Below are 25,315 nucleotides of genomic sequence, written 5' to 3'. Positions count from 1 at the left end.
TTTAGTATCTAAAAAACAACTTGAACAAGCCCCATAAATTATTCACATGAACGAAACACAATGCGTGACATTGCAATCATCCTCACAAAGTCATGTGTTGGCAGGTTGAGTATAATGGCCATTTTACGTTGCCTAGAATGTCAGCCCAATCAACCATGGACTCAATGGTGTTTTACACTGAGGATTTCTTGAGAGAGCATTCTTTGTGGTCGTGTTAAAGTCTGTTCCGGGTAGGTTGATATCCTCAGTAAAGTTGTTGTTTGATTGATTTATGAATGATGCCACACGCAGATTGGTGGAACGTTTTTCTATGCTAAACGTTTATTAACATGTAAATATTGTGTTTCAACACTTCACCGTGATTAGGGTTTATGATCTCTAACTATTGCCAGAAGGAAGCCATACACTCATCTAAAGTAATGTTCTGCAGTATCATAGCTCTATAAACTGATTTTTTAATTATTGATGTGGAAATATAATTTGTAATGCAATGCAGTTTAATTTCATTTATTTTGCTGAACTAAGTTCTCAATTGTAATTGGAAGGTGGAATAACTTGCTGGAAGAGATTGCAGAGCAGTTGCATGCAAGCAAAGCTCTGCTGCAGCTCTGGAAGAGGTACAAAGACTATTGCAGCCAGTGTTCAGCCACAGTCCACCAGCATGAGGAGAGAACCAATGAGCTGCTGAAGACTGCCACAAACAAGGATATTGCTGATGATGAAGTTACTCTTTGGATTCATGACTGCAACGTGAGTCCATCCATTTTTCACCAGTTTATGTGGGAAAGTCACAATGAAAAGAAATATGGTTGTGATCCGAGAAAGTACCACGTTCTCAGGTACAAAAAAATGAGATATGTTTCTGTGGAACAAGGAATTCAACAGTGTAGCTATTATCTAAATACATCTTTAATAGCTTCATACAGTTAAAGCAATTGTTTTCATTTTAGTTATTTTTAATTCTACATTTTGTTTCCACACCCTAGTGCTCTTGAAACAAAAAATATATGTGCTTTCGCTGACACAAATTAAATAAATATATACCAAAGAATTCATTTGCAACTAGGCTTTGCTTTTCATTTACGAAATACAGTTTGAGTGGATTTCCCCTGCTTCCAATTCCTTATCAACATTCTAAGAATTTGCATTAATATATGTTCCTCAATACAGACCACTGTGACAACTCCTGACCCCCACATATTTTCAAAGTTGTTTACATGTCCCCATCTTTCTGCTTCCGTACATGAGTTGAGATTTGTAAACAAGATTTTAAATATCTGAGACCACCGTCTACCCCACTTCAGGACATTGTCTCTCCTGACCACAACAAGCATGACATCCAAAAAGGTTTAAGTACTGTGCAGTCTTCATATCACCCCAAATACCCAACATGGAAGAGGTGTGGCACAGCGGCCAGGGTGCCTGACTCCGGACCACAGGGTTCACGGCTCGATCCCCGGCTCTGGCGGCAGGTTAGCCCAGCACCATGTGACTCTGGGCAACAGCTTGCCTAATGTTCCAGAGGGCCCCCAGCGCCGGGACACCTCCGTCGGACGCAGCTGTGCGCTTTACAAATGCTGGCATTTACATTTATGCTCAGAACTAGGTAATAGCTTTAGTGGGGGTGCCCACAAAATCATGCAACGTCTCCGTCATCTTACTCCAAAATCTTTGTATCTTGGCATGCTGCCACTAGGTATGATAGAATGTGCTCTCTTGCTCACATTCTCTATACTATGTCGACACGTTTGTAGAACCAGAGGTCTTTGTTCAAGAATAATACATCCTATGAAAGATTTTCAATTGGACAAGACTGAATCCTGCCCTAATTGCCTCTCCTTTGTGGTATGCCAGCTCTTCTAGCCAGTCCTCTTATTCTATGTCCCTAACTACTCTTTCCCCCTTAACCTTTAACTTTTTTTTTTTGAATCCTTTATTTTCCAATTTTTCTCATAATCACGTATTACAAACATGGTGGTTAACTGTTATACAAATTCACATATCATCATTTAGCGATGTCACATATTATTACAATGATCTGTCAGGATGCCTTTGACATCCTCTCAGCTATAAAAGTCTCTGTTGAATGTCTCGGTTACATCGGCTTAGACATGTCCCAGTTATATGCCCATAGCTATTTAGACCCTCCATCTTATGCCTTCCTTCTGTATATGGCTGATATACCTGTCTATATATAATGGTGTGCTCGAGTTGAGCAATTCCAAAGTCATGTATTTCCAAGCCCAGCGTTTGTGCACATCACCCCACGCCCTCTGGGACCAAGCCACTTGCCAGTTGTGAATTAGCGTCTAGTCTTTGAAATTCTACTTATGCCTGGTGTGGACCCCAAATGCTTTGGGCGCGGCGAACTTGGCATAAGCTGGAGTAAACTTTGCTATGTAATTTACAGTATACCAAGCTTCGTAACCACCCCTGTAGAGTAGGAACCCTCCTGCTGCCCCACACTAATGCTATTTCTCTTTTGGCCAATAATAGGCACAGGGACGCACACCTTCTGGCTTTCTTGGGGAAATTCACAGTGTATCCTAACAATGTATCCTAACAACGCTACTGCTGGCGTGGGTGTCAGGGTTAAATTAATCATGGTTCCCAGGACAGAGTGTGTTTGTTCCCAATAGCCTGTAATCTAGGACAGCACCATGTTAGGTGCGCAAACTCTGCATGAGGGGTGTTGCATTTATGACAGTGATGAGGTCTGGAGGGGTCTAACCGGTGTGTTTTGGCCGGAGTACAATAAACGTGGCGCAAAAACGTGAAATGTAACAGCTTGTGTCTGCTGTTTAGTGATACATCCCGCGTTACTGTGCAGCATTTGACCATTGGTCATCAGTAATTTCTCGACCCAGGTCTTCTTCCCATTCCTTGCGCACCCCATCATCGCTCACCCGACGGATGTTTGCGTACTCTTTGTATAGTTTTGCGACAAGGTGCGCACCAGTCTCTATTTCAATGACTAATGTGAGTGGAGCGAAGTAGTCGGAATTTACAGGGTAGGAGGGTAAAGCGGCTTGCTGGGCTGAACGAATTCGCCCTGATATGAAATTGTCCATGAAAGGGATGTTCTGGAATCAGGCGTTCTCTGTCACTGAGAAGATATGTCCATTCGGATACAGGTCTCCCACCCTCGTGATGTCGAACTTGGCTAGGGTGAGTTGTACAAATTTTTCTCCTGTAATATGCAACCAGGGGGGATTAGGGGAGGGGAGGGCAGATGAATAAAAGGAAGCGGCACCAGTGAACCACAACAGCTTATTCCACGCCCAGCTAGTAGATACTGTCTGTATATCTTTTGGGTCTCTGGGGACCCCCTTTGGCAACACCGTGACCAGCCTCTCGGGTAGTACAAAGTTTGCCTCCGGGTGCAGATATGGAATGCGTGCATCCGGATGAAACCAGGCACACGAGTAGCTGCATTGGGCCACTAAGTAATACAAGAGTAAGTCTGGGACCCCAAACTCCCCACTCTCGTATGGGAGGGTCACAACCTGCCAGCGAACCCTGGCCCGCTTCCCCCATACCAATTTGATGAGGTGTGTACGTAGTGTTGGAAAAAAAAGGGTAGTGAGGGGTATAGGAATATTGTTGAAAAGGCACAGAAACTTGGGCAGCACCACCATCTTTAAGAGCGTGACCCTTCCTGCCATAGAAAGGGGTAAATGCAGCCAGCGTTCCACCTGCGCATCCAAGGCACTTACTGCACATCCATAGTTTAGGCGGATTATCTGGTCAGTGTCCTGATGGATGTGTATGCCCAAATACCTAACCGAGTCTCTGCACCACTCGAGGGGGAATTTGAGGTCCCATGGAATTTTACTGATAGTTAAGGGAAAATCACGGATTTGTGCCAGTAAATACCTTGCCCGAGATGCGGCCAAACCTAATTATCTCTCTAATTAACGGTTCTAAATTTTCCTGAAGTTTTCTAACATATAGGATGGTATCGTCTGCATAAAGCAACATTAGTAGGGTGCCAGTGTTGAACTGTAGACCTCTATGTAAATGTCTCTCCTGGAAATGGAGAATCAAAGGGTCCATGGCCAGGATGAATAATAGAGGGGATAGCAGGTACCATTGCCTCATGCTGCGTGAAAGTGAGAACGGTCCGGACAGTGTGCTGTTCAGACGGAGTCTTACTGTTGGTTTGCTATACAATAAGGTGGTGGTGGCTATAAAGCCCATGGGCATACCCATACGGCACATCACAGAGAGGAAAAAGGGCCATTCCAGCAAATCGAAAGCCTTTTCCGTGTCTAAAAGTATAGCCGCGGTGGGGACCTTCGGATCAATTCTCTGTAAAACCGAGAAAATCGTCCTTAGATTTAATGAGGTGGAGCAGTGGGGAACGAAACTCGACTGTGCTGGAGAGATGATAAACTCCATCCACTGGTAGAGACGGTTAGCGATAATCTTTGCTAATATTTTATAGTCTAAGTTCAAAAGTGAGAGGGGTCTCTATGAACTGCAATGGGATGGGTCTTTACCCGGTTTGGGAAGAAGGATATTGACCGCCTCTCGTAATGTAGGGGGCAGAATCTGTCTTTCAAGTGCCTCGGCAAACACCTCTATCAGCTGTGGCGCCAGCACGTCCTTGTATGCCTTAAAGAAGTCCCCGGTGAACCCATCCAGTCCCGGAGCAGACGAGCCTCGCAAGGAATCTATGGCCCCAAGGACATCTGCTACTGCTATGGGTTCTGCTAAAAAAATCCTGCATGCCCTTCTATAAGTACACAAGTGCGATCTCTGACATGTAATCCTCCTGAGCAGAGGAGTCGTTCTCAGCTTTGGCAGTGTATAAGGACTTGTAGTAGTTCCAAAACTTGTCCCGAATGGCATTTGTGGACGTGAGTATCTAATTTGTGGAGGTGTGAATTTCAGTAATATAAGCTATGCTATACTGGGGATGGATCATCTGCGCCAAAACCCGTCTGGGGCATTCTCCCTCGCCATAGTGTCTAGCCGCCTGGTATTTACCCAAGTGTATACTTAACCTTTAACTTCACAAAAGAATCTGAGTTTGATAATCGGCATTTTATGAGTGACACATGAGGCGTGGGACACTATCTTTCCTGACAGAACACTACTTTCTAGTGGGTTGTACTAATATTCTTGCCTTGTTTGACATATTTGTTGGTTGTCTGGCACATTTGTGTACATATAAATAAAAGTCTTTTTTATAGATATATCACACTCCATATTCATTTGTGAGAAAGCTTTTGCCTCCTTGACCCAATAAAGTCCATACTTTAAGAACCAGAAAGCATGGCAACTTTTTTCATGTAGTTTATAATCTATAATTTGGTTTCTCCTATGGGATTTTCATTCCAAAGAATGACAGTGCTTGCAACTTTTCAATCTACTTAAGAGATACCTATTTTTGTGTGGTCACCCCCAAGTTGTTTAACTGAAGCTGCTGGTTTTTAGACTCTGAGAGTGCAGTGAGGCCTGCTAATCAGACCTCGGTGCCAGTGCTCTGACCCTAAAATATATGTCGAATTGGCTGTATCCAATTGGAAATGGCTAATTTATCTGTAAGTCCCTAGAATATGGTACTCTGTACCCTGGGCATGTAAGTTTGAGGGATACCCCAGGCTTGCTTCACTGGTTGTGCCACCCTGGTGGTTCCCTCAAGTAAAACGAGTCTCCAAAGCTGCCACTGCAGAGGTGTCATGCACTGCTAGCCCGACTTTGCCATTGGAAGAAATGGCAAAGCCACAACTTCCCCAATACATCTGTGTAAGTCACCCCTCTGGCAAGCCTACAAAGTCCTAAGGCAGGGTGCAACATATGACATGGGCAGGACATGTAGTTTACATGCCCTGACAGTAATCACGCAAAAACACAATTTTTACTGTGGAAAGACTTGATTGCCCATTCCGCGAGTACAGGATTACACGCTGACCCCTCAACTGTGCTAACTCTTGAATGGTGCGACCAAAGTGGCCACTACAGGATATCAAACAATTCATTACCTTAAGCCTGACTTGTATCTCAAGTCGAAATTAATGTAACTAGCTGCAGTGTGCAGCTTTTACAAAGCTGCCACCTGGTTGCCTTTAAAACTCCTGTGGCATTCCTGGCATACATGGAGACTGTTCCACAAGACAGCCTTCTGCCCTCCTGGAGAGACATGCCAGCAACTCTCAGGAAAAAGAGCAATGATGGATTGTAGGCCAGGGAGGTGTTGCCTCCCCCCTGCAGAAAGCCATTTGAATATTAGCCCCAAATGGTAGGCATCAAAGGAGAGGCTGCCTTTGAAGGGCAGATATGTAACACTAGTGGTAGGGCTGACTCATTGTTTAGGAAGACAGGGTGGCATTGGGAGCAAAGAGGGGAAACCAGTTGTAAAAACTGGATTCCACAGGGGCATGGAGCCCCATGTACTGACACCCAAGGGGTGGGTCAAGGAGTTCTGAACACTGAAAGAGGGGTCTAGCTATCTTGTGAGTGGGCAGAATGGTGCTTCCTGGGATAGCCAGATATAACACTCCGCAGGTTGTGGTCACTAGGTGGAAGGGAACTTCGTAGCTCATTGGCTACCTACTGCATCTTGCCCTGGGGGAATTTTCTGAGCATAAACAGGGTCCCCTTGGACCCAGACCTCAGATCTCTACTGACTGGAAGAAGAACCGAAGGAGGACTGCCCTGCTGAACTCGAGGGACCAACAAAGAGAGGATGCACCTGGTGGCTAGCGAAGGAAGGGACTGTGCCTGCCATATCTTGCTCAAGAGATAATCTATCTACAGAGCCCAGCAAAGCTATGAGACTCCAAGCGCCAGTTGACTCGTCTCCTGTGTGCAGCACAGGGCCACAGCAGCTGAAGAAGCCTGCTGGGGCAAGATGGTAGCACAAAGTCTTCAAGCCGCACCAAGGAGCAAGACCCAATGCACAGAGTTGCACCGAAGTTCACTGAGCCCTGGGGTGAATGTATGACATAGTTCTGCATTCTGTCCATCAATTGTTCTTTTTGCATTTGTCACCCCGAGTGGGACAGGTATGCCCAGACATTGTTCCTGTGCTCTCCATGCCACTGGAGTCAAGCTATCCTGGCTGATGAGGGCTTCAAGCCCGAAACCGATCCTAGGATGTTTGTTTCCAGTCCAGGGATGACCTTGCCTGGCAGTTCGGGCTGGGCTATTCCCATTGGGTGCAGGGTCAGGACTGATTTGTATATGGCTGGGTCCAAATTGGAATGGCATGGGGAGCAAAAAAACAATGGATTTAGGCCCAGATCTCTGTACTGGGGTGAATGTATGACATTGTTCTTTCTAATGTCTAAATCATATTAAAATACAATCTATTTTTATTTAATAATGTTGATTTCTTGAGTGTTGCGTCAAATTCTTCTGTAATTGTCACTGTGGTTTTTAAATGCTTTACACTAGTTCCTCTGTGTAAGCTTTGCTGCTCAGTGCCACAACTACCCGGAGTTGAGCTGAGGGTTTGGCAGACAAAACGTACTGGACCTTAAGGGGTTTGGAAGTGTATTTCTTCAAGGATAAAATAGCCAGTATCCAAGCTTCACTCTCCATCTATCCAGGGCTCCATGATACGGCAGGGAAGAGCCTCTCTTCACCTTTTCGGCCAGCTCTCTTAAAATCTTGAAAGCTCTTAAGTCCAGCTCTCCCAATGATCCCTGTGCTGCTAGGCTACTGTCTGACCTAGCTGACACCGTTAATCCAGAGGTGAACTTCTTGATCAATAAGTCACTCTGTACAGCCTCCGTGCCTACTGCCTGGAAACATGCCCTGATTCTTCCACTGCTCAAGAAGCCCTCTTTGGACCCTTTAGTGCCTGAGAACTATCGCCTTATTTCGCTACTACCTAGCTTGGCGAAAGTTTGTGAGAAGGCCGTAACCTTCGAACTCACCAAGTTCATCGAGGAGTCTAAGGGGCTTCATCCGGCCCAGTCAGGCTTCCCTGCTGCTCACAGCACTGAATCAGCCTTGCTGGAGGTTGCAGAGGCAATTCGGGAGTGTCTGGATGCCGGCGGGAGGGCAGCATTGGTTATGCTGGATCTCTCGGCGGCATTCGACACTGTCCCCCACGCCATGCTCCTCAACCGCCTCTCTGCTATCGGCATTGTTGGCAAGGCTTGGCACTGGATCAGCTCCTTCCTTGAGGGCCGGCAGCAGCAGCAAGTTTGGCTCCCCCCGAGTGCCTCTGCGCCTCTGCCGGCGTCAACGGGGTGCCACAGGGGTCAGCACTTAGCCCCCTCCTTTTTAACATCTATGTGACTCCGCTTGTGTATCTTGCGGAATCACTGGGGGCTAAGGTGATGGCTTACGCCGATGACACCCAGCTGATGTTTACCTGGCCCAAGGAAGCTGACTCGGTCGGGCTGGCCAAAAACTGCCTTTCCTCTGTTTTTCACTGGCTATCCAACGCTCAGCTGAAATGTAATGAAGGGAAGTCGGAGGTGCTGTTGTTTGGCTCCTTTCCTTCAGATTTCAGAGAGAGGCTCTGGCCTCTGGGTTTTCCTCGGCCCTCCGACAAAACTGGCGCTGTAAAAAATCTTCGCGTTTGGTTCGACCAAAATCTGCATTTTGCGACGCATGTGAAGAAATTGGCCGGTACTTGTTTCGGCATACTCAAGAGTCTGATGAAGTTTCTTCCCCTCTTGCCGAGTACCTCTAGAGAAACTGTGGTCCGTGTGTTGATTCTTTCTCGTTTGGACTACGCCAATGCTCTCCTGGTGAGCTGCTTGGGGTCCTTGGTCAAAAAATTGCAGGTCGTGCAGAACTCGGCAGTCAGACTCCTTCTGGGGCTTTCTCCCAGAGATAGTGTACGGTCACACTTGCGTGCCCTGCACTGGCTGCCAGTTGAGTCACGCCTGAAATTCAAAATGCTGACTATTGCTCACCGGGCCCTGTTTGACACCGGCCCTTTATACCTACAAAGGAGATTTGCCTTCTATGTGCCAGGTCGAGTGCTTCGGTCTTCTGCCCAATGGCTGATGCAGATTCCGAAGTTCAAGCGGCAGCGACTTGGTGGCAACTCCTTTGTGCGCCGGGCTGGTTTGGCCTGGAACCTGCTGCCCTTAGCCCTGAGGACCACCCAAGACCCAGTGCTTTTTAAAAAGAAACTTAAGACTTTGCTATTTTAATCTGATACACGGACATTCTTTCTCTCAGGAGCTAGCGCCGGGACACTTTGAGTAGCTGCCCGCTTTATAAGCTCAATATAACATAACATAACATAACATATTACTTGGTGTGGTGATGTCATGCAACCAGACCGAATAATACACCCCATTTCCTCACATTAAGACAGTCTTTTTTTTCATGTTATTGGTTCTCGTTTATATATATATATATATATATATATATATATATATATTTTTTTTTTTTTTTTTAAAGTATGAGGAACCCAATATGTGAGATTTTGTGGTGCATACAAGAATCTGGAGAGTTCCATCATCTGGAAGAGGGCTTTTCTTCATAACAAGGGCAGCAGGAGTTTCCTCCACCATGCTATTTCCTCACAGAATCGGTCCAAGTGGGGCGTCATATTTTTTCTCATACAACCTTTTCTCATCTCTGAACACAAGTACATGAACCCCATCTTCTCTTTCGGGGGATAGTCCTCAATCCCTGGGCTGGACTGTTCCCATCGGGCACAGGTGAATGTATGACATTGTTCTGCATTCTCTCCATCAATTGTTCTTTTTGCATTTGTCACCCCCAGTGGAACGGTGATGCTCAAACGTGGGTCCCGTGCTCTCCATGTCAATGGAGTCAAGCTATCCCCGCTGATTAGGACTGAAAGCCTGAAACCGGTCCTAGGATGTTTGTTGCCAGTCCAGGGAGGACCTGGCCTGGCAGTTTGGTCTGGACAGTTCCCATTGGGTGCAGGGTCAGGACTGATTTGCATATGGCTGGGTCCAAACTGGAATGGCATGGTGAGCAAAAAAAACGATGGATTTAGGCCCAGATCTCTGTACTGGGGTGAATTTATGACATAGTTCTGCATTCTGTCCATCAATTGTTCTTTTTGCATTTGTCACCCCGAGTGGGACGGGTTTTCCCAGACATTGGTCCTGTGCTCTTCATGCCACTGGAGTCGAGCTATCCTGTCTGAGGAGGGCTTCAAGCCCGAAACCGGTCCTAGGATGCTTGTTTCCAGTCCAGGGAGGACCTTGCCTGGCAGTGCGGGCTGGGCTATTCCCATTGGGTGCAGGGTCAGGACTGATTTGCATATGGCTGGGTCCAAACTGGAATGGCATGGCGAGCAAAACAACGATGGATTTAGGCCCAGGTCTCTGTACTGGGGTGGATGTATAACATTGTTCTGCATTCTGTCCATCAATTGTTCTTTTTGCATTTGTCATCCTGAGTGGGACGGGTATGCCCAGATGTGAGTCCCGTGCTCTCCATGCCACTAGAGTCAAGCTATCTTGGCTGATGAGGGCTGAAAGCCCGAAACCGGTCCCAGGATGCTTGTTTCCAGTCCATGGAGGACCTGGCCTGGCACTTCAGGCTGGATTGTTCCCATTGGGCTCAGGGTCAAGACGGATTTACATATGGCTGGGTCCAAACTTGAATGGCATGGTGAGCAAAAAAACAATGGATTTAGGCCCAGATCTCTGTACTGGAGTGAATGTATGACATTGTTCTGCGTTCTGTCCATCAATTGTTCTTTTTGCATGTGTCACCCGAGTGGGACGGGTATGCCCAGACGTGGGTCCCGTGCTCTCCATGTCACTGGAGTCAAGCTATTTTGGCTGATGAGGGTGAAAGCCCGAAACTGGTCCTAGGATGCTTGTTTCCAGTCCAAGGAGGACCTGGCCTGGCACATCGGGCTGAACTGCTCCCAATGCGCGCAGGGTGAAGACTGATTTGCATATGGCTGGGTCCAAACTGGAATGACATGGTGAGCAAATAAACAATGGATTTAGGCCCAGATCTCTGTACTGGGGTGAATATATGTCATTGTTTTGCATTCTGTCCATCAATTGTTCTTTTTGTGATAGTCATCTAAAGTCATAATCACTTAATAGTCCCGCACATGCGCGGGGACCCCGGAGCGCATTCAAAAGTCATATATATATATATATATATTCACTGAAAAAACCATAGGTTTTACACACGTTATAGTTAGGAAATAGCATTTACAAAACCTATGAAATTCACTGAAAAAACCATAGGTTTGACACCAGTTATAGTTAGCTGGAAATTTTACTCGCATAAAACCAATAAAATTCCCACGTTATAGTTAGTTGGACTCACTATAACTTGCGCGTGCAATGCACTGCTGATGACGTCACATATTACATCACTCATGACATGGTCAGTGACATCAGTCATGACATCACTGATGACACCATCCAGTGAATGTGTGTCTTTTTAAAAAAAAATATGTGTTATATATGTATATGTAAAAGTTGATGGAAGAATAAATGTTTAAATAAGTGTTTACTTGGATGTTTTTTTTTTTTAATTGATTGGTTAAGTGGTTTATTAAGTGTATCTTAGTGAATACATATATTAGAGAGTAATGTTTAAATATTTAAATATATGTATTAGTGTTTCACTTTGTGTATAAGTGGTTGCATGGGTTGGTGAGTAGCTACATGTGTATGTATATGGGTTATTAGATGTTTTTGTTAGTATCAGTATGAGTGTTTGTATGGTTTGGTGGGGGTATTACTTAACACATAGATGCATGAATGACTGACTCTCTTTGTATGTGTTTTGAAGACAGAATATGTGCAGGACTGTATGGGTGGAAGAGTGTGTATATGTGTGTGTTAGTGAGTGAATGACTGTCTCACTAGTGTCTTTATCAGTAACTACATATGTTTTAATCTAATATATGTGAATATTGATGTATATAAGTGAGTATATGTGAGAGAAAGAGATTGTAAGAGTTCCTGTTTAGATAAGTATGTGTTTCTATAAGTGATTGTTTAAGAGAGTAAGTATGTGTAAGTTTCCATAGGAGTAAGGTGGTTGTGTGTGTATAGCTGTATATGCAAATAAATGGATGTTCAATAGTTTATTTGCATGTGTGAATATGTGTGAGAGTATCTTTTGGATGACTGTCGGTGTGTAACAGGATGTATAGGTGTATCACTACATATCATGAGTGAGTATATGTACGAGTGACTATATAGAACTGTTGATCAATGAGTGGATGTGTATATAGATGGTGGAATTATTGAATTGGTTGTTGTAACTGGTATGGGTATCTCCATTTTTTTGAAAATTTTTGTTTCTATTTTTGAATATGTGTTTTAAGGGTTACATTACAGTGAAAAGAGGTCTGTCACTCTGTCACAAGGATGGTGTCATCAGTGATGTCATGACTGATGTCACTGACCATGTCATGAGTGATGTAATATGTGACGTCATCAGCAGTGCATTGCACGCGCAAAGTTATAGTGAGTCCAACTAACTATAACGTGGGAATTTCATTGGTTTTATGCGAGTAAAATTTCCAGCTAACTATAACTGGTTTCAAACCTATGGTTTTTTCAGTGAATTTCATAGGTTTTGTAAATGCTATTTCCTAACTATAACGTGTGTAAACCCTATGGTTTTTTCAGTGAATTTCATAGGTTTTTTAAATGCTACTTCCTAACTATAACGTGTTTAAAACCTATGGTTTTTTTCAGTGAATATATATATATATATATATATATAAAATTTATATGGCAAAATGAAACCCCTCATTTTGTTCCTTTTCAAATTAAATGTATTAAGTGTTACCACTTTATTCCAATCAAGATGCCTTCAGGTGTGCCATACTTTTGTCATAAGTAAGACTGTTAGCGTTCTAGTTGTTCTTTAGAACACTCTGGGACATTCTGTCATTGGGCTATAGTTGGGCTACATCTGGCTGATATTTGGGCTACATTTGGGCTCTTTTGTCTCTGGTGGCCATCTTGGGAGACTGCATATCAGAATTTTTTTAATGAAATATAAGAGGATTTGAGAAGTCACTCAAAATGTGCCCTAATTTTTCTTTCTTCAGCACTAATCATAATTTCTATGGCAAAATGAACCCCCTCATTTTGTTCCTTTGCAAATTAAATGTTTTAAGTGTTAACACTTTATTCCAATCAAGATGACTTCAGGTGTGCCATACTTTTGTCATAAGTAAGACTGTTAGCGCTCTAGTTGTTCTTTAGAACACTCTGGGACATTCTGTCATTGGGCTATAGTTGGGCTACATCTGGCTGATATTTGGGCTACATTTGTTTTGTCTCTGGTGGCCATCTTTGGGCTACATTGGGCTACATTGGGCTACATTTGGGCTCTATTTGGGCTCTAACATATATATAGCCCAATATATATTTTTTCAAAGTTAATTTTCTCAGCAACTACTGAACAGATTTACACCATTCAAAGAAAAGTGTAATCTGCGAGCCGGACTCTACCTTTCTACCAAATTTCTTATAAATCCATTCAGCCGTTCGAGCTGTAGTCGTGTCTAAACATCCTATGGAAAATAACATGGGGAAAACATGTTTTGTGACCCCCCTTTTATCTCAGCCCCCACTTGACGAATCCCCCCCAAACTTTCAGGGAAGGAGCGGAGCGGAGCAGGCCATCTTCTTTGAGAAATTCGCAAAGATTCGTCCACCGGTGCCAAAGTTATTCTCAATGAAAAGTTGTGGATTTCCTATGGAAACTAGGTCCTAACTACTGTCATTGGGCTATAGTTGGGCTACATCTGGCTGATATTTGGGCTACATTTGGGCTCTTTTGTCTCTGGTGGCCATCTTGGGAGACTGCATATCAGAATTTTTTTAATGAAATATAAGAGGATTTGAGAAGTCACTCAAAATGTGCCCTAATTTTTCTTTCTTCAGCACTAATCATAATTTCTATGGCAAAATGAACCCCCTCATTTTGTTCCTTTGCAAATTAAATGTTTTAAGTGTTAACACTTTATTCCAATCAAGATGACTTCAGGTGTGCCTTACTTTTGTCATAAGTAAGACTGTTAGCGCTCTAGTTGTTCTTTAGAACACTCTGGGACATTCTGTCATTGGGCTATAGTTGGGCTACATCTGGCTGATATTTGGGCTACATTTGTTTTTTTTTGTCTCTGGTGGCCATCTTTGGGCTACATTGGGCTACATTGGGCTACATTTGGGCTCTAACATATATATAGCCCAATGTAGCCCAATATATATTTTTTCAAAGTTAATTTTCTCAGCAACTACTGAACAGATTTACACCATTCAAAGAAAAGCGTAATCTGCGAGCCGGACTCTACCTTTCTACCAAATTTCTTATAAATCCATTCAGCCGTTCGAGCTGTAGCCGTGTCTAAACGTCCTATGGAAAATAACATGGGGAAAACACGTTTTGGGACCCCCTTTTATCTCAGCCCCCACTTGACGAATCCCCCCAAACTTTCAGGGAAGAAGCGGAGCGGAGCAGGCCATCTTCTTTGAGAAATTCGCAAAGATTCGTCCACCGGCGCCAAAGTTATTCTCAATAGAATGTTGCGGATTTCCTATGGAAACTAGGTCCTAACTATAACTAACTACTGGCGACCGCCAGTAGGTAATATATATATATATATATATACATATACATGGACATGCAGCCTAACCCATCAAATAGGCTAAAATGCCAAAATTGCATTGGATTTTTTTATTTAACATATCTATTTAGCATTTCTGCAAAACAGAACATGCACTCCATTGCTGTTTTAACATAGCCTTGTTTTTTAAAGAAACAAGCAAAGTAATTGCAGGCAGCTAGCCCATAGGCTGCATAGATAAATCACAACAGAATAAAACTGGCAAAGTGACTTTAACACCTCCAAGACCTCAATGCTCCCATCATGCCCCATAGGTGACAGTGAGGTCAGGTATTTTTTTACGACTCTTTCTGTGAGGACCTGGAGCATCGAGCTTGTCAGTTTTTGTCTTTTCTGTCAAAAATGGTTTTCTAGAAATTTCTTCTTGAATTCATTCGACATTTTTGACTGCTGACTATCGTTTTAGCTTGTTTTCTGACTATTTTGAGAAAATATTTTGTCAGATATGCCAGCATTATTCAATAAATGTCTTTTTGTGGAGGGAAGGTGGCTAAATCTGATCCACACTCAGTCTGTATTGTGTTTTTACCTTCCTCCCACAATCCAGATAACTGTCACCACTTCCAGTACTTTCCAAGAGGACTCTACGTGACAGAGTGAGGATCAAGCTGCATGCCTTGCAGGAGAGAGGAAAGGTGGGATCCACTAGCGGCCTTGAAAGCAATCAACCTTTTAAAGAGTCCTCCACTGATAAAGGATCCGAGCCCAGGGGCAGAACAGAGAAAAGAAAGCATTGCTCTGCCTCACCGTCAACGGAAAAGAGCTTGCCGTCGAGGAAAATACTTATTTGCTCCCTGTCGGCGTAAAATCAACATCAGAAAGGCATCTGCAGCATGCGATGATGATGAGGGACAAATTGCCGTCAAGACGATCAGTGCCACCTCCGATGACGAAGACCAAGTCGACGTCGAAACTGTCTGTTTTGACGCCAGGTTCGGAATGTGTAGGATAGTCATCTCGACTGACAAAGCATAAATCAACATCGAAAAGTAGGCTTGGTCAATGTAAAGAACTTCTATGCATTGCCATTCAGAAACAACCCAGAGGCAGCTATGGTCAGCTCCGAGATCTCCACTGCTGTAAGATCATAGACGGTCGATGTTGAGTGCCTTACCGTCGTACAGACGCAGGTTGTTAACATCGACAACCCCCCGTGGTCAGGGTATAAACGATTGCCATCAAGAGCATCACAGTCGATATTCCCAATGTCAAGAGGATGTTTAGCGTTGAGAGGCCCAACGTCTAGACTTACCTCTCCGCACTCTCTTACCATTGGTGAAGAGACAGAGGGTGGCGGTTTCACCTTCGAGAAACCCAGCTCAGTCAACAGCCATTACGACCTCGAGGCTCCCCTCGCTGTTGACAGAAGTACAGGGAGGATACAGATAGATGTGGAAATCTAGACGGTCAGCATTGGAAGAGAAATCTTCCTCCCCAGGCATCAGAATTGTACAGATCACGCTGGAGGGCTCTCCGATTCCAGAAAAACAAACACCACAGGTTAATTTTTTGCTGCGTTGGCTGCAGAGCTCTAAAGAGTGGAGAGTTCCTCAGAGAGGTCCAGGGTTAGATAGTTCACAAACCTACTCTTCTTCCAGAGTCTCCGCTGGTATTCCTCCACCAACGATGGCTGTTAATAGATCTACAAGTAGATCTGTATGGAGAACAAGGTCTCCTTCCACAAGAAGATCATGATCCAGAACACCTCCGACTGTCTCTTTCTCACCTCTCTCGTTCGTCCAGGTCTCGAAGACACAGACGTAGATCGCCCTCATGGTCTACAACATAATTGAGATCTTCTGGTCAGGACTGTTCACTGACTCTGTTGGTGACTCCTCCAGTCAGAATGTCACCAGTGGACAATATTGTCACCTTCAATAAGGTCCTGAGCAGAGGTACCATTAGTTGAGCATTGAGATGCCTAAACCGACAACATCGGCATCTGTTATATTCGAGACACTGCATCATAGGTCTTCTGCAAGGTCTTTGCCACCTCTGATCCCTGGCCTGCTTGACCCAGCTCTACAAACATTTCTGACAACAGCTGCAGTAGGGTCTGCACCACAGCGCATCAGTAAAAAATACAAAGCACCAGATCAGGAATCACTGTTTCTAAGATCAGATCCGCCACCCTTTTTTTATGTCTATGTCTTTGTAGTGATTCTTGTTGAGCGCATATTTCACCCAGAGATCTCATAGCGCTTTGCCGAGAATCAGAGCAAACAAAGGAGGACTAGAGTGAAAGAGGTGAGTTAAAATAGCCACGTCTTGAGGGACTTATGGAACTTCTGGTGTTCAGTCTCAGTCCGAAGATGAAGTGGCAGGGAGTTCCAAAGAGCAGGAGCCAGTTTTGAAAATGATCTGCCACCGTTTCTGACTGTTCGAACCTTGGGAATTATTAAAAGATGTTTATTAGTGGAACAAAGAGTTCTAGCTGGTTGATATATTTTCAATGTGTTTACCAGATAATGAGGGCCCTGTCCGTTGATAGTTTTATGGACAAGACAACAGATTTTAAAATCGATCCGCTTCTTAATAGGTAGCCAGTGGATGACTTTTAGGCTATGAGCAGAGGGAGAACCGGAGGGAAGGTTTAACACCAGTCTAACTGCTGTGTTCTGGAGAACCTGGAGCTTAGAAAGGTGTTCTTTGTTGATGGATACCAGTAGGGCATTGTCATAGTCTAATCGACTAATGATTAAACCCTGGATCAGTGGCATACGGGATATCAATGGGACCCATTTAAAAAATGTGCGGTGGGCACACATTAGCCCATAGCAAGTGCGCGCAAAATGGTTGACATGCTCCCGCAGGGAGAGTTTATTGTCAATCATTACTCCAAGGCTACGAGTTGTTACCTTTGGAGAGGAGCAGGCACCTAAGGTAGTGGGCCACCAGTCGTTTGTCCACATCGATTGGGTGTCGCTGAAAAGAACAATTTCAGTTTTATTTACGTTTAGTTGGAGGTTATTAGTTAGCATCTAATTGTTTATGTCCATCATGCATTGCCTGAATCTATGTTTGGTATCAGCAATGTCTGGGCCAAGAGATCTTACTTGTTGAAAGGAGTCACTTCCATCAGGGCCTCCTCAACCAGACGTTCATCACAGACGCGTCTCTTCAGGGCTGGGGAGCCCACATGGTCCCTCTCCAAGTTCAGAGATTGTGGTCAGAAACAATCAAAGGGTATCACATCAATATGTTGGAACTAAGAGCAGTACATCTAGTGCTCAAGTCATTCTTCCCTTCCATCCCTACTAATTTAGATAGACAACACCATAACCATGTAATTCCTGAACAAATGGGGGTACAAGGTCAAGATCCTTTTCGCAAGAGGCCCAAACCATATGGAAATGGCTGCTGGTGAGAAAGTTGATCATATTTGCGATCCATCTCCCAGGCACTCTCAATGTTCATGCAGACTCCCACAGTCGCAACTTAATTAAAGCTCATGACTGGGTGCTAAGCGACGAGGTTGCACTGGATATCTTTCAACGATTGGGAGTTCTATACATCGATCTGTTTGCTGATGCAACAAGCGCAAAATGCTGTGTCTTCGCACCCAGGTTTCACTAACCAGGCTCCAGAGGGAATGCGCTTTTGATCGACTAGTGAGAGACATTGCTCTACGCTTTTCCTCCAATTCCACTCATTCCTCTGGTACTCAACTAGTTCTACAGAGCGAAGACCAGGATGATCCTGTTCGCACCAGAGTGGCCTCACCAGTGGTGGTATCAGGATCTTCTTCACCTATCTGAGACCCCACACAGGAGGTTGCCGTGCCATCTGGACCTACTATCCTAACTCAGAGGGAGGGTGTTCCATCACAACCTTCCATTTCTGAGATTGAGGTATGGCTCCTGAGGTCCTCCAATATGGACATCTAGGTCCCGCTTCGGACTGTATGAACATTCTGAAAGAGGAGGCCATCTACGAGGAAGTCATACACTTTAAATAGAAGCAGTGCCTCATATGGTGCACCACCAATGACCATGATCCCATTCTAGGGCAGGAACAGGCTATCCTTCCCGACCTATTGTATTTAGGTAAATCAGGCCTTCAATCTATAAAGGTTCATTTGGCGGCCATTACAGCATACAGAAAATCATCCATGCAGGTTCCCTTTTTTCAGGTGCCTTCTTTAAAGGGTTAAAGAAGGTCTATCCTTCAATTAAGTCTCCCTCCCCTCTTTGGGAGCTTAATGTGGCCCTTTCTAAATTAATAGGCCCCCCTTGAAACCCATACATAAATCGTCCCTGCAGCATTTGACGTGGAAGACCGCTCTCTTAGTGGCAATTACCTCTGCTTGCGGAGTGACCGATATACAAGCTCTGTTTTGTAAATAACTTTATCTCAGTTTCCACTCTAACAGGGTGGTCCTTAGAACTCACCCTAGTTTCCTGCCTGAGGTTGTTTCTTATTTTCATATTAATCAGGCTATTACACTTCCTACCTTCTTCCCGAACCCTTCCACCCCTCCTGAGAGAGTGTTACATTCTCAACCTCAAAATGGTTCTGAAAGTCTGCCTTGGCAAAAACAAAAGCTTAAGGAAATTAGACCGTTTGTTTCTTAAATTATGGTCCCATGCACACTGGTTTTCCATCTTTTAAACAGACCATCTCTATATGGATAGGCTTGTGTATTACCTGCCTTACCAGTTAGCTAACAAACAACTCTCTGGTAGACCAAAGGCTCATTCCACCAGGGGAAAGGCCTCCACTACGGCTCACCTCAGAAATGTACCCATTGCAGAGATATGTAAAGCTGCCACATGCCGATCAGTACACACTTTTGCTTGCCACTATTGTTTATACTCTGACACTCAGGTGGATGCTCAGTTTGGGCCAGCCTCTTTAAGGAACCTGTTTGGGTAAATTGTCCTTAGGGTGTTTTTAACTTTAATGGTGTTCATCCGCGGGATTCTGGTGATGGGCTTGCTATTCTATTCAGTGCTTATGACTATTGCTGAGTGTGCCCTGGAGGAGAAGGATAAGTTATTTACCTGTAATCTGAGTTCTCTTCCAGGGGTATACTATCAAAGTCTTAATCAACCCATTCTCCTCCCCGGATGAATACCTTTGTTATAGTAGCACTGTGACTCCTTGTTATTACTACATGTGATGATACACTGTAAAAAAGACCTGACCTGTCACCTGTGAGGCATGATTGGAGCATGGAGGTCTTGGAGATCTTAACGGCATAGTGCCAGTTTTATTCTGTTGTGATTTCTCTTTGCAGCCTATGGGTTAACTGCCTGCTATTACTTTGCCTTTTTCTTTTAATCTGAAGGCTATGTTAAAACAGCAAAGGAGTGCATGCAGAGATGTGTGGCTCCAGTGTGCCACATGAAGGGGCATTGTCCCCCCACCACCTACTGCCCTCAACCTCATGAGCACAGACATGAGGTACAGAGGTTCCAACCATTAGGACATATGTTCATTGGATACCATACAATAGTCAGGTCAGATAAGCACATATCTTTATTGGCTAAATCTTGGTTTTGCCATGTGGGTTGTGGTTACTGAAAGTTTTTATGTTTCCTGTTTGTTCGGTACTGGGGAAGACCTAGTTTAAATCACTCAGACAGGACAAAACCTCCACTTTTTGGTCCTAACCATTCCATACAATGTTGGGCTCTATGAAATCTTGAAAGCCTATTTGTCTGGTTTCCAGTTAACATATGTCCTAATGATTAATACTACTGAACATATTGTCTACACACCATGTAGATGATTTCTTGCGTCACTCATTTTCAATTGCACTGCGTTGTCACCAGGAACACCTTCTATTGTTTCAAACTGTTTTAATTGTTATGTATTCATGATTTGTGAACATCATAAAAATGTATACATATTTTTTGTGTTTGCATCACATTAATTGTTCTCAGAGAACAGGGGTGACATACATTTAGTCCCTTGCTGATGCTCCAAATAATGTCTGAATGATTCCTAGGGGAACATTATTTTTCTCTGTATGTCAGATAAGCAGTGCTGCTAACAGATGGAGTTGTTGTGACTTTAAACCATTAAAATGTCCATCAAAACCCTTTCAAAGTACTCTCCTTCATTGTTACAGCTTTAAATGATTATTAAATCACAATGTCATACTTTCAAAAATAATCGTATTTAGAAAGTCCTGTTCATGTCATTGTTTTGCTGCAGGATCTGCGTAAAGGTCTGGCTTCAGTGAAGGATTCCCTTTTTGTTCTTCATGAGCTTGGAGAGCAACTGAAGCAGCAGGTGGACTCATCCGCAGGTGCCGCTATCCAGTCTGATCACTTATCAATGAGCCAGCGTTTAGCGGTCATGGAGCAAGCTCTTAGCAGGCAACAGACTTCTCTACAGGTACCATAAATCCTGCTACTGTGTAATAGCTACTGTTTGCACGAACAACAGTTGGTTGGAGAAATTAGTAATTGTAAGTGTCCCTGTACATATAGTGGTCCTAATATTGTATGAGTGTACATTTCTTGTGTGTGTTGCACATACCTGTAGGCGGCTGAGTTTTAAATAAGGAACTCAGGTACTCTGACCCTGGTGTACAGATAGAAAAATAAGAATGTACCCCAATTTTCTTATATGTAGTGCATATCTCCAATCACAAAACTTACTACATAGCCATTAAAGGTTAAAAAATCAAATACAAAACTTCTGAGGTAAAAATACAATGAACAGTAACATTAGATATAATTCATATATTGTTTTTGAAATCACACTCCTCTACCAAAGGTAAGTGCATTCATTTGTGAAGTATAATGAAGAATAGTGCAGTGGCAGAAGTATCCCATGCTGTTTCACGAAAACAATAGCAACCTAATAGTGAATAAGACTGTTCAGTTTGTTGGCGGATGATCTTGGGGTGCCTACCTGGGACAGGAGCAGAGACGGAAGCTAGCCTGTGGGATGAAGGTCCTACTGCACCTGTCTGTGTTGGGTGCAGGACAGGAGACTGCAACCATCCATCTCTGACTGGGATCATGTAAAGGCTTGTTGAACCTCAGGGCTTTTCAAGAAGCACAGAGGCAGACATTGGTTCCTGCATTCTGAAAAGTGAATCAAGTGTACTTGTTTTAGCATGTAGCTTTGAACATTACGAGGACAGGATGGTTTAATGGGGTGTGTGGGAAATGTATTCGTGGATGTCCTGCAGTAATGCTTAACAGTAAACTTAAATATATACAACTAATTCTGGGGGCGTGAAAAATAAGTTTGACATGGTAAAATTAAAAACAAAAACTTCTTGTATTTGGTTCGAGAAATTGGGGTTTGGTTGGTGGTGCTGGATGCAACTAAAACTATGGGTAATCTAGTGCAGAGACTAGGCGGTGAGGGGCAGGCTTCATATTACATTAAATGCAAATTAAAAGGTATTAGGGGAAGAAAATGTATAGACTGTGGGGAGTTTTGCATAATTTTATCTGAGAACTGGTGTTAGTTGTGGTTGTACAGGAAACCCATGAACATATCTTGCCTTTCTGCTTGTGCTGAATGTCTCCAAGACCTCTGGTAAATGTAGAACCAGTTCTGGATGGCAACAAATCATAGCAAACAGGCTTTATTAAGATTCAGAACAGTTGTTTTGCGATGCATAAATCGAATATGCTTGTAAAGTCTGCTGATGGATGGCCACGTCAGGTGCATTTGGTGTTATGAGGGAAATGTAAATGTGGAGTGGAACTGGGATAGTTGTTGCATGATGCCATTAAAATCCAAAATTATGCGAGTGTCCGCTGTGTGTGCCGCACATTCTAAAATTGCTGTTTTGGTATCTAGTAAAGATTAGGACACCCTCCCCCACTTTAAGGAGGGGTGTCTAGAGTTATATTATGAAACATTTAGTAAAAAAACCAATTGGAAAGATGAGGTACAATATGTAAGTTGCAGGCGCTACCGTTCAATAGTTAGCATTCCTCTGGACCTTGTAAAAACTGTCATATTTTGAAGATACACAGTGGTTGCATGAAGAAAATAGAAAACAAGCAAGATCCATTCAAGGTTTGAACAGTACTAGATGATACTCAAATGCTGCGGGGGAAGGATTGATTCTCGTGTGTTTAAACAGATTTCTATTTTCTTTTTGCCTCAGGCTGGAGTTCTGGATTATGAGACATTTGCAAAAAGCCTCAACGGCCTAGAGTGCTGGATTATGGATGCCGAAGTAGTTCTGAAAGAACAAGACCCTAGCCATTCATCGGAATTGCAACCCATCCGAGACAGAATGGATGAACTTAAAGTAAGGAATGAGGCTGACAGGGCAGGATCATTGTCCTGATTTTGAATTCTTTACTTTCTTTGATGTTTGATATGTGGCTGAAATATCATACATAAGTAAATTAATCAATCAATCAATAAATCAGTAAACCGATGATCTAAGTTCTGGTTAGCGTTGGTTATACCACCAACCTCAAAAATTCCCCTAAAAAAAACCACAGAGTTCAGTTATTTTGATTAGTGACTTGTAACCGCAGATTCCAACCCCTTTTGAATATTCCCCAGATTTCATACAGGATCTGAAACTTTCCTTAGTAATACCTCTGTGTACTGGTAGATGGCACTGTGCGGCTCTGCACTGATGCCAGTTTGATTCAGAAATTACATACAGGGACCGTATAGGTGACAGTCCCAAGTCCTATTGTCAGTTCCTTTCCTTCTGCGTCACCAAACATGGATCCACAGCTAGCTCTCGTGTCTTTGAGTCAGCTTTTCAACCAAACAATTTACATTGTGCAAGGGAAATATCACCTCTCAAGATGACCTGATTCAAACCCCAAATACAGTCACAAACAAATGTCTTTGACAAATCCTCACCAGTTTTCCTGTGGTGCCTTGAGTCAAGCCAAAACTCTAAGGTCTGCATTGACTTCGCCACGATGTACCCATAGACCATACAATACTGCAAGCGAATCTCTATGCTCCTGGGGACCCTGTGACAAGAAGACAGGGCCAAGTCGAATGGTTGGTCCCGGTCCAGAAGTCACAGTAGTCTTTCACAAGATTGGTCTTCATTGCGCTGTAAGTCTTCGGGCAAGTTAAGAAAAAACACAAAAACTCCAAGCAGGGCTCAGCCTCCTACCATCACTCAGATACTCCTTGGAAGATGCAAAGGTGTCATCATGACTTTCGATTTTGCTCCCAAAGTCAATTGACATTGAAGCCTAATCCGCAACCAGCCTGGGCTCATCCCGAATTTCCTGGGCCAGCTACAATACAGAGGCAGATCAAAGAGTTGCTTGCCTAAAGTTGCAATGTTATTTAATGCTGTCCAAACCATCACTTTGCTGCCATTCTATCCTTTGTCTCACCCCTCGAGGGAGGAGAAGAGACTCCATCACTTGGACCCCAAGGGAGTACAGAGTATTTACATTTATCGTACCAAAGAACACTGGGTGGACAAACAGCTCTTTGTACTGTTCACTGGAGTAAAATAATGCAAGGCAGCACATAAGAGGACTATTTTCTGTTGGATTGTGCTCTGCAGCAAGATCAGCTACACTTTGGTGTAAAATCTGCCTCCAAAAGGTCTGCAAGCTCATTCCAGCAATGCCAAAGCTGCTACCACTGCATTTGCACTTGGAGTTTCTGTCCTGGGCTTCTGCCAGGCAGCTACGCAGGTTTTGCTCCATACATTCACGAAGCACAACTCTCTGGATAATCATCTTCATTGAGCTCGGTTCTACAGGACTTTCTGGTTTGAGTCCATTTACAGGCGCAGCTTGTAGGAAGCGGATTCTTTATGTGATATACCAGGAATCTGATATACAGTGTAAAGAGACCAAGGGTTTCCCTATGAGTGGACAGGGGCTTGCTATGCAATCCGAAACTGCTCTATTATTGGGTAGTGTGGTTTAGGAACAGCCTTAGGCTTAACACAGAGAAGAGCAAGACCTTCGGAGGGTATGGGGCCGGACGCGGCGCCTGCGACTCCGATGGAGCCGCGTGGGCGGTGTCACCTGAACCCCCGGCCGCGTCGTGCGAGCGTCGGGGGGAGTCGTAAGAGCGATGACGTCTCTTTGACTTCTTGTGCTTACCTGACGACTTCGACCCAGAGGAGTGATGTCGACTCCCGGAGCTATGGTGGCTCCGCTCCCGCGACTGGTCCCTCGACCTCAGTCCGGACCAGGACCTCTCTCGGTGCGGGGCCGACTGCCGGAGTTCGAGTCGCTTGCGGGACCGCTCCGCCTAGCTTTCGAAGTCAGGGCCCGGCAGTCGGAACAGGTCTTATCGTCGTGGTCGACGCCGAGACAGTGGAGACACCGACGGTCAGGGTCCGTGACCGACATCAGTCGGTCGCAATCCTCACAGTGCTTAAAACCTGCCATGCCTACCGGCACCGTTCGGAGTCGAAGACTCGAAAAAGAATGATCAAAAGAGATCAAAAAAGTTTAGTCAAAAAAGACTAAGGTACCACTTTTTCCGGATCTGCGCTGCTGGCGCGGAAAAAAGAAGAACTGACGTCAGCACGCGGAGGCGGCGTCTAAGTACTCCAACGACGTCATCACGGCACCCACGACGCAGACGACGGACGCGGAGCCGCAGACGACGCCTACCGACGCGCAAGGGTACTGCTACGCAAAAAGTTTCCGGATCCAGTCTGACGCCTGGGGATATTCTAAGTACAAAAGAGGGGGTTGGTCTGAGTTTTCAAATATAATATACAATTCAAAATCGAAACACGGTCACCATTAAATTTGAAACAAATCAGAAGAATAGATCAACTTATTGATTTCATTCATTTTG

The 25,315-nt window shown here is 44.1% G+C and overlaps 1 protein-coding gene across 1 annotated transcript in view; it reads left to right on the top strand.

Moving 5' to 3' along the window:
• Positions 1–25,315, top strand: part of SYNE1 (spectrin repeat containing nuclear envelope protein 1) — a 2,361,447-nt gene that overhangs the window by 1,913,135 nt on the left and 422,997 nt on the right. The window contains exons 117-119 of the mRNA XM_078648775.1: positions 546–750; positions 20,741–20,923; positions 22,665–22,811. Of these exons, the coding sequence (XP_078504901.1) occupies positions 546–750; positions 20,741–20,923; positions 22,665–22,811 (535 nt within the window). The remainder of the gene's footprint in view (positions 1–545; positions 751–20,740; positions 20,924–22,664; positions 22,812–25,315) is intronic.

The sequence above is a fragment of the Lissotriton helveticus genome, chromosome 6 (assembly GCF_964261635.1).
Source record: "Lissotriton helveticus chromosome 6, aLisHel1.1, whole genome shotgun sequence".
Lineage (NCBI taxonomy): Eukaryota > Metazoa > Chordata > Amphibia > Caudata > Salamandridae > Lissotriton > Lissotriton helveticus.
Note: the sequence above shows the minus strand (reverse complement) of the source record. Positions and strands in the feature narration are given on the sequence as shown.